At 37.9% G+C, this 9,745-nt stretch overlaps 1 protein-coding gene across 1 annotated transcript; it reads left to right on the top strand.

Moving 5' to 3' along the window:
- The first annotated feature begins 295 nt into the window (after nt 1-295).
- LOC128102373 (olfactory receptor 4C6-like) lies at nt 296-1,213 on the top strand. The gene has a single exon (XM_052726082.1). The coding sequence runs from the start codon at nt 296-298 to the stop codon at nt 1,211-1,213; it is 918 nt and encodes a 305-aa protein (XP_052582042.1).
- Nucleotides 1,214-9,745: the final 8,532 nt, after the last annotated feature.

Genomic DNA, 9,745 nt, shown 5'->3' with positions numbered 1-9,745 from the left:
AATCAAGCACTATAACAGAAAGTCTGAGTCTGAGTTAAACCAAGGAGAGGATATAGAGTTGTGGGATTAGGGCAGAAGCTTCAACAGACATTATTGTTAGCTTCTAAACCTAGTGCTTTGAGATGAAAGCACACATGGTAGTATGTATAGTCAGCTGGAGAAAAAAATACAAGCTTAGTAGAGTGGGAAACAGGGTGCAACAACTGTCTAGTGCATCTGATAGTTACTAATTAGAAATAACATTTTTTTCAGAGTCTCCAGTGCAGAATTCTGTGCTTTCACCAGCTCACATCAAATGGAGAATCCAAACAATGTGACTGAATTTATTCTTCTGAGCATTACAAGGATTCCAGAGTTGAGGACAATATTCTCTGCTTTGTTTCTTATCATGTACTTGGCCACACTGCTGGGAAACCTATTGATTGTGATAACTATAACTGTGAGTCCGAATCTGAGGTCCCCCATGTACTTTTTTCTCATTTCCTTGTCTCTTTTGGATGTCATCTACTCTTCAGTCACTGCTCCCAAGTTGGTTGTAGACTCTCTGTCTGAGAACACTACCATCTCCCTAGAAGGCTGCATGACCCAGCTCTTTGCTGAGCACTTCTTTGGTGGTGTGGAGATCATCCTTCTCATGGTGATGGCCTATGACCGCTATGTGGCCATCTGTAAACCTCTGCACTACATGACCATCGTTAGTCCTCGAGTGTGCTGCCTGATGGTGGGAGGGGCCTGGGTGGGAGGATTTGCACATGCAACCATTCAACTTCTCTTCATGTATCAAATACCTTTCTGCGGCCCCAATGTCATTGATCATGTGATCTGTGACTTGTTTCCACTGTTGCAACTGGCCTGCATGGACACACAGATCCTGGGTCTCTTAGTCATTCTCAACAGTGGGGTGATGTGTGTGACCATTTTCCTTGTTCTCTTCTCTTCCTATGTGGTCATCCTGTGCTCCCTGAAGTCTTGCAGTTCTGAAGGAAGGCGCAAAGCCCTCTCCACATGTAGTTCTCACTTCACAGTGGTTGTGCTGTTCTTTGTACCTTGCATCTTCTTGTACATGAGGCCTGTAGTCACTTACCCCATAGACAATGCCATGGCTGTGTCCTCAACCATTGTTGAACCAATGTTAAATCCTTTGATCTACACCTTGAGAAACTCAGAGGTGAAAAACGTTTTGAGAAAAATGTGGACGAAAAGCAGACCTTGAGTGTCATTGATATGCCAAGGAGCAAACGTTTCTTACAAATCCCTTGGAGATAAACCTTCTTCATTAATTCCAGACCACTAGATACACAGCAGAAGAGGTGGCTTCTGGCTTTAAAAAGCAGGTTTGAGGTATCTCAGTGCTTAATCTGTCTCTACCCGTGTCTCCAGCTCACCACACCAGGATATTTTGTGGTACATTTTCTCCCACTCATGGCTTTGTGAACACCTGTAAAAACCAAAACCAAAACCAAAACACCAACCCATAGTGTGAACCTTTCACAGTCTAGGGAGTTTTCTTTGTTATGCCTACTCTTGACTGAAATAATTTTTCAAAGGATTTGCTTTACTGGCTTTCTAGTTATTAATTATAGTTTTCCATTTCCATATAAACTCCCACTTTAAAAAAGAGGCAAGTATTTCCTGATTTCCTCTGGTCATTTACTTCATTTATTCTCTAACTCTATATTCAGGTTGTATTTTTAAGATTCATGATCAGTATTTACTTTAGAAATACTACTTAGGTTTCATGTTCTATTTCCCTGCCCACTTCTTTTTTTTTTATTTAGATTTTTTTAATTCATTTTACGTACCAATCACAGATCCCCTTCTTTCCTCCTCCTGCCCCTCCAGGCTCCTCCTGCAACCCACTCTCCACTCTCTCCTCCAAGAAGGGAGAGCCTCCCATGGGGAGTCAGCTGAGCCTGGTACATTCAAGTAGAGGCAGGTCCAAGGCCCTCCCCCTGCCTCAAGGCTGTGTGTCCCACCACAGGTAGTGGGCCTGCCCCCTTCTTAATCTCTTTATCAGCAGGGATTCTGTTTCTCCTTTTACACTGTCACCCTAGTTAATTGGCCATTCCTGGCCACTCAATATATGCTTAATAAATACTGCTGGGTGAGAATAAGTCTCAAAGAAATTTAAGGTATTAATTGTTTGCAAATAAAGGTGAAGAAATAAGGAAACAGGATGAACATATATAAGCATTTTAGGACATAGAATTACCTCAGATTGCAAGTTTCCGCATGTCCCGTTTTGAGCCAGTTTCTGTTTATTAGAGTGCTATTTTAATACAGTGGCCACCATTCACTGAACTTCTGTAATTCTTTTTTGTTTTTGTTTTTTGTGCACACACACGCGCATGTTTGTATGGGTGTATATTGTGTGCAAACGTGCATGTATTTTTGCATTTTCACGTGTGTGAATGTATGTCTATGTGCAGGTGAATATGAACATGAATATGTGTGCATCCATGTTGAGGCATGAGGTGCCTTCCCATATGGATCTCCACCTTCCTTGAGGAAGAGTCTTTCACTGAATCCAAAAGTCATGGTTTTGGAGACTATGACCAGTTTTCTCTTGGGATTCCACATTGCTGCCAAGCCTACCCTGTTTTTATGTAGATTCTGGGACCTGAACTGTGGTCCTTCTCCTTATTTATCAAGCACTTTACCCTTTGGGGGCACTTCCCCAGATTCTCTTGTCATTCTTTAGTGAAATAAACTCAGGGTCACTTCTGGTTGATGGCAGATGTTTTAAAATTATATTCCTTTGTCTTGAAATCTTGTGTTTCCCACAAGACTAGAACAACTCTATAGATCTGTGCAGTTTATTTGAATGACTACAGGGATGTGATTTTGCTATTACATTCATAATTTTGGTTTCCAAAACCAATGATATTTATTTTCTTAAGTATTTTCACTATGAAAATTCCAGAAATATACTATGGTATTTTAAACTGGTTCCCTTAATTAGGTATTTGGGAAGCCTAAGGTTTTGATATGAGCTAATACTCTGTTGCCATAAAACAAATATGCTGAGGAGCCCCCATGGTACTAGACTAGACCCTCTGGATAAGCAAGACAGTTGTTCTGCTTGAATGGTTTAGGGGGCTCCCAGGCAGTGGGATCTGGACCTGTCCCTAGTGCATAAGCTAGCTTTTTGGAACCTAGTGCCTATGGTGAGACACTTTGCCCAGCCTTGGTACAAGAAGGAGGTGCTTAGACCTGCCTCAACTGAATGTACCAGGCTCTCCTGACTCCTCATGGGAGACCTTGCCTTGGAGGAGGTGGGAATGGGGGGGGGGTTGGGAGGAAAAGCTGGGGGGCGGGAGGAGGGAGGACAGGGGAATCTATGGTTGGTATGTAAAATGAATAGAAAATCTCTTAATAAAAAATATGCAATAACATTAAGTATAGGATCAAGTACAGTATTCAAATAAACCATTTAAATAATGATTTTCATTTTAAATAACTGTGTGTGTGTGTGTGTGTGTGTGTATGTTTAGCCAGTATATAGGTATAAAAATCATCAGCTCTAATCAACAACTACAACTTTTCTTCTTTCATTTTATAAGGATGTGTTGAGTTAGAAATTCTGGAAAATCTTTTGAAAATAGTAGATAAGATATGTTTTCCTTACATTTGGGACCTTATATTTTAGTAAATAAACCAAATAATTTATATAAAAATGAAAACAAAGATGTCTTAGAGAAATAAACGTTTTTTGGGTAATTTCATTAAAGCAGTGTGTAATTGATTACTTCTAGGAATCAGCTGGTCTTTCCATAGGAACTTTTAAACTGAGATCCAAATGACCAGACCACCCACAAGCAACCCAGTGGAAAGAGCACTCTGAACAAAACAGAAAACGTTGTTTATAAACAAGTGAGGATGGGATCAGCGCTGAACACTAAGAAGAGCCAGCATGGGAAGCGGCGAGGCCCTGAACAGAGATTTTTTTTTTTTAAAAAACCTTAAGTTCAGCAATAGCAGAATTGTCAAAGATACTTTTTTAGTACACAGCTAAAACCCAAATCCAACATGAATCTGATGGTTTTAAAAGCTGAGGATCAAAAATCGCCCTTTATGTATTAACAATGGAGAATGATATTTTATGTCTTATACCAATTATTTAGCAGAAAATACTCAGATTTAAAATTTATAATCCTGTCTTATCTCAAAGAAGAATGTGAGCTTAATAATATGAAAACTTTTGTCTGTGTAAGAACTTTATGTAGAACATTTTGCCTGGTTCAATTATGAAATTAAAAAAATAGTTGAACAAAATCGATCCCTAATCTAACATATTTGTAATCTTCATCTTTTTAATTTTTTCCCTTTTTTATTAAGAGATTTTCTATTCATTTTACATACCAACCATAGATTTCCCTGTCCTCCCTCCTCCAGCCCCCCCCCCCGCCCCCGCAATCCACCCCTGATTCCCATCTCCTCCTAGGCAAGGTCTCCCATGGGGAGTCAGCAGAGCCTGGTACATTCAGTTGAGGCAGGTCGAAGGCCCTCCTCCCTGCACCAAGGCTGGGCAAAGTGTCTCATCATAGGCACTGGGCCCCAAAAAGCTGGCTCATGCCCTAGGGACAAGTCCCAGTCCCACTGCCTGGGGCCCCCTTAAACAGTTCAAGCTAAACAACTGTCTTGTTTATCCAGAGGGTCTAGTCTGGATGGGGGCTCCTCAGCTATTTGTCCACACTTCATGTGTTTCTACTAGTTTGGCTAGTTGTCTCTGTACTTTTTCCAATCATGGTCTCGATATCTCTTGCTCATAGAATCCCTCCTCTGTCTCGTGGATTGGAGTCCTTGAGCTCCGCCTGGGGCTTGGCGGTGGATCTCTGCATCTGCTTTCATCAGTCACTGATGAGGGTTATATGATGACAGTTAAGGTGTTTAGCCCTCAGATCACCAGAGTAGGTCAGCTCAGGTACCCTCTCAACCATTGCCAGTAGTCTATGGTGGAGTCATACCCATCTGCCTGTGACCCCATTAACTTCCTGAGACACGGAAACCAAACTGCCAGCTCTCATTGTAATCTTCTTGATATATATATATATATATATATATATATATATATATATATATATATATATATAATATAAACTGTAAAGAGGTAGGCCTAGACTCTTTCAGTTATACAATTCAGAACTTCTCTGGACATTCATATGGGCCATATAACCTTTTAAATTCCAAAAATGTCTTCTCATCAATGTTTTATAACTTTGCCTAACTTTACTTTTTTTTAACAATGTTGATCTCTGAAGTAAATATTATTTTGCTTGTAAACTATATTACCTATTAGAACAAGAAAAATTCAGTAGTATTCATGACATGAAGTTGAAGTTAAAGTAAACTAAGAATATATATCCACTTTAAGTGGAAGTAGAATATCTACCTAACAATGTCCTGCAAAGATCAAACTTAGTAGTACCCACTGTGTATACTTGGTTCCCCTTTCACTGAGATCTCAGCTTTAACAGTTGAACCTCAGTGGGTGACTCAGATATTTCTTTTAATCTCATAAATCAGATCTCAACACATATCATTGACATGCAGTGTCAAAAGCTAAAATCTTAGCATTTAGTCAAGCTCTGATGTCTAATCTGGCTATCTCTCTGAACTACTCTGTTACAAGTTACTCCTCAATGACTTCCTCACCAAGTATGGTACCTTTTAGATCCTCTTCCTGGTCAGACATGCTCTCTAATGCTATAAGGATTTCATGTTCTCCAAACCATCTTTTGTGGCAAACTTACTGTGTTTTAACTGATAAGAAGAACCAATATGTCAGAAAGTTTTGTCCTTTTACCTGGGCATGAAGGACTGTTTTCCTTGACTCCATACACTACTTGGAGAACTCATGTTGAAATTTTCTAAGTTTTTCTTAAGTGTGAGGAACTGGGTAGTGTCTTCTGGAGCATTACAACTGAGTTCTATTGCATGTTCCTCAGCCCATGACTTTTTCCTATTGAGTTTATCTCTTACCTCAGAGTCTACCTCTGGAGTCTACTGATTGCACCCAGTCTCTGGCTGCACCTATAGGAAGTTGTGTCAGTTCCTATAGTCAGGATCATATTTGAGGAGTTTAGTCTGGCATAATGGCTTCCATTTTGGTTATTTAATTAGATATTTTATAAAATTATACAAGAACAGTAATGACCATGGTATCAACATGGTGATTTTATGTGATAAAGAATATGTTTAAAGTTCTGGGATACAAAGTACCCTGCTGACTTTTGGAACTGGACCTTGTGAAATTTTACTTTTTAGTACTTTGACTGTAGTGTCAGCACTTATAACACCACACCTGCTGTGAGGTGTGTATACATCCTTTAATCTGTGAGTCCTTCCATGGGACACCTACGAAGCTCATCGCAAACCTTTAGAAATCTATGCAAAATATTAGGTGGTTTTGAGGGAGGAGTATCTGGAATTATCTCCTTCAAGTTCTTTCAAGACAGGTTTCTAACTGGACCAATGTGGTATTTTTTTTTTAACATTATCTGCCCTATTCATATCAGAAGACATTTAATTGTAATCTAACTCTACTCCTTTCACTGAAATAGGCAATAAAATACTAAGCAAAGGAAGTCATAGAAACAGAAAATCTAGATGTTTCAAAGTGACCAACAAGGCTACAAAATGCATTAGCTGTGTGGTCATGCCAGGTACTCTTTTTGATTAGGACACAATTGTGAACTTTTAACTAACAGAAAAAAAGAAACACAACAAAACAAAAACAAAACAAGACAAAACAAAAACCACTTCAGTTTGATTCTATAGACTATTGAAGAGATCAATCTCCAGGTTTTAATTTTTTATATGCATCACTTCAATTCTGTTTTTTTCTGTGAGGTGTGAAAACTAAGTAGAATGTGATATTTAAAATTGAACAAATCAGATGTATTTCTTTCTATGGTCTTTTCTGAAACTTCCAGTGAGCTAAGTACCATGCTTCAGGCTCAGTGCTATGTTCCACTAACAAGACACTGGCTAGCTTTATGCTCTCACTTCTAGAATAAAAGAAAAGAATTAATTGCCAAAATTTTGCATTTAGTTTTAAAGTCAAAGGATCTCCAAATTCATTTCCAGGATAAAAACATAACATTTTGACCAACCAATAAATATTTCTGTATGTACATAAAAGTTATATTCTTTGCTAAACATTCTACTGTGCCAGAATATCCATTTTTTTTTTTTTATTTTTTGTGGACGGGTACAATCTTGTCTCAGAACTCAAGCCTTATATTTGGAACTATCTTCAAATCGAAATGCAGAAGAAGTACAAAGAAAAGAAAAAAATATCCTCTAATTCTTTGGGGACATAGAAATTCATAAACAAGTGAGGGAGTAACAACATTCAAAATTATGTCTTGGAAAATCACAATAATGGAAAGTTTCCAAGCTCTGGGGTGGGTGTGGCTACATAATCTCAAATCCCATGGAAAACTCTTTAAATTCCAGTTGTAAATCAAAAAGAAAACTTTTGCTTCTTTTGTTTCTCTTTGATAACCTGCTGTAGACAGCACATAAGGGGTAGTGGATTGCCGAAGATGCCCCTCCACTCTGTAAGAGATGAGAAGAAAAAATGAGAAGGAACATTAGAGTGTAAGCAGACACTGAGGAAACCTACACCATATAAAACAGGAGAGGCTCATCACTAGAACTGATAAGAAATAGGTTGACATAAGTGAGATTTATAATTCTTTTATTTCATTTTCAGAGGGGATTTATAATTAGGCTGCACTGTTTAGACTGTGGCTGCTATGGTCAATGGTGAGAGAAGCAGGTAAAATAATATATATGAAACCTGCAGGACAGGACTTGATGCATAATAAACATCCAATAAAAACTGAAGACATTTAAAAATAATCAGGATTTTGAAGGAAGTGCAAGGCAGTCATTCTGATATGTTTAATGAAATTAATATTACATTTAAATTTAATCTGTGAATTAAATACAAATCAGTTAAAAATGCAGCAAGCACATGCTTTATTTTACCTCACCAGTAGAATTATTTTTAAACATATTTCCATCTTTTATCACTTCCTCATTTTTAAGATTAAACAGTGAATTTTCAGAGAATGTCTCCAGAATCCTGATGTGGAGGCATGAATGCTGTCCTCTTTCTACTTAACTGATGTACAACATGGAATTTTCTATGTCCACAAATCACACACCAGCCAACTTCATAAGAGTGGACACTAAGGTAAGAAGAATGACATAAGTCACAGAGTGGAGTATTCCTAGTTAAGGTATCCATATACTCTCCCTAAGTGTGTTTGATGTTTGTGAACAATGCTAGGTTCCTGCCTAAGAATGTTCAGGAAAACTGAACGTCTGGAGTCCTGCACTGTTTTGGTGCTAGCCATGGCTTAGTGTCTCCTTTAAATCAGATGAATTAGAAGACACCAAGAGGGGCTTCAGGTACCCTCTGGAATGAACTCAGTGGAAACACAGAAATGGTATTACACCCCATCTCATTCCAGAAATAGCAAGATTATGACAACTGAAGCATTTGGGGCAGTCATCAGAGCATCAGTGAAAGCCGAGAGCAGGTACTGAAATCTGAAGGGATGTAGTTCCCAGATTGTCATGTAAAGGAACATTCTTACCTGGGTGGGTGAGGAATAAATGTTTGATTTATATAAACATCTTTCTATGCTCAATTAAGCAACTCTCCCTTTTACTAGTATCTCTAGTGGACCATTTTCCATTATATTGTTTCCCTATCTCATTTCAACTTTATAGTAATTTTTTAAAGCAGAAGTTATTAATATAAATGTTTCAAACATGTTTACACATTCAGAATTGTTATTCATATGCTTTATAAAATAATTAAATGAATGAACCACTTCTGTTGCAATTTAAGAGTTACATTTGAAGATGGCATAATTTTTAAAGGATGTGTTCTATTTTCATGCTAATTAAAATTTTACTTTTTATGTAATTGCTGCTTAAAATCATGCAGACATCAGTATTTTTTATCATCATTGATATATGTTTTGGCAAAATGTGGTTACTGTAACTGTCTGGAGGACTTTTACAGGTCTCTGAGCTTGATCCGTGTTACTGTCTCCATTTTTTTTTCAGAAGATGTAGAAATACCTTTGGTTGTTAAGTGACATGGCTGCCACAGGAGCAAGCTGGCGTTGCTGGATATTTGATAGCAGAAACTAAACATTTTTTATGTTAACTTTTATTTTGAAAAAGCTTAATTGAGGAAAATTGATAAGGGTATAGGTGATAAGAATTATTCAATTAATGTAAGTTTGCCTTTCTTTCACTGTCCCTGTCAATTTGATTTTCTTGATACAATGAAGCTATCTGGAGGAGGAGTTCTGAAGGCAATGTCATACATTTATCTGTGAGTGAATGGCAGATGTTTAGATTATTGTTAGTGATTATGCTGTGACTGGCCAAAATAAAATCTTAACATTTTTAAACATATATGAAGATTGAGAAAATATGTATCTTCAGTGGTGATGAAATTAGGTGTATAATGCCCTCCTTCTGACTGTGAGGAGTCTCAACACTGTCTTCTCCTGCTATTCTGACTGCATTCATAGTACCGTGTTTTCCTGTTGTCTTAAGAACCAATTGAGAGACTTTGTTATCAAATTCAAGCACAGAAATGTCACATGAGGCTTTGGGAGTTTTTAGAACTTCAAGTAATCTGCTCAAAGTCACAGAACAAATAGCAAATCCTCTATTGAGCATGTCTGCAAGAGTCAGGAGATGGTTTTCT

Source organism: Peromyscus californicus, unplaced genomic scaffold (genome assembly GCF_007827085.1).
Source record: "Peromyscus californicus insignis strain IS unplaced genomic scaffold, ASM782708v3 Scaffold_7__1_contigs__length_154581171, whole genome shotgun sequence".
NCBI lineage: Eukaryota > Metazoa > Chordata > Mammalia > Rodentia > Cricetidae > Peromyscus > Peromyscus californicus.
The sequence above is the reverse complement of the archived record's forward strand: the minus strand, read 5'-3'. Positions and strand labels throughout refer to the sequence as shown.

What these genes read in the sequence shown, in the direction of transcription:
- LOC128102373 (XM_052726082.1), top strand. Translation starts at nt 296, where the DNA reads ATGGAGAATCCAAACAATGTGACTGAATTTATTCTTCTGAGCATTACA.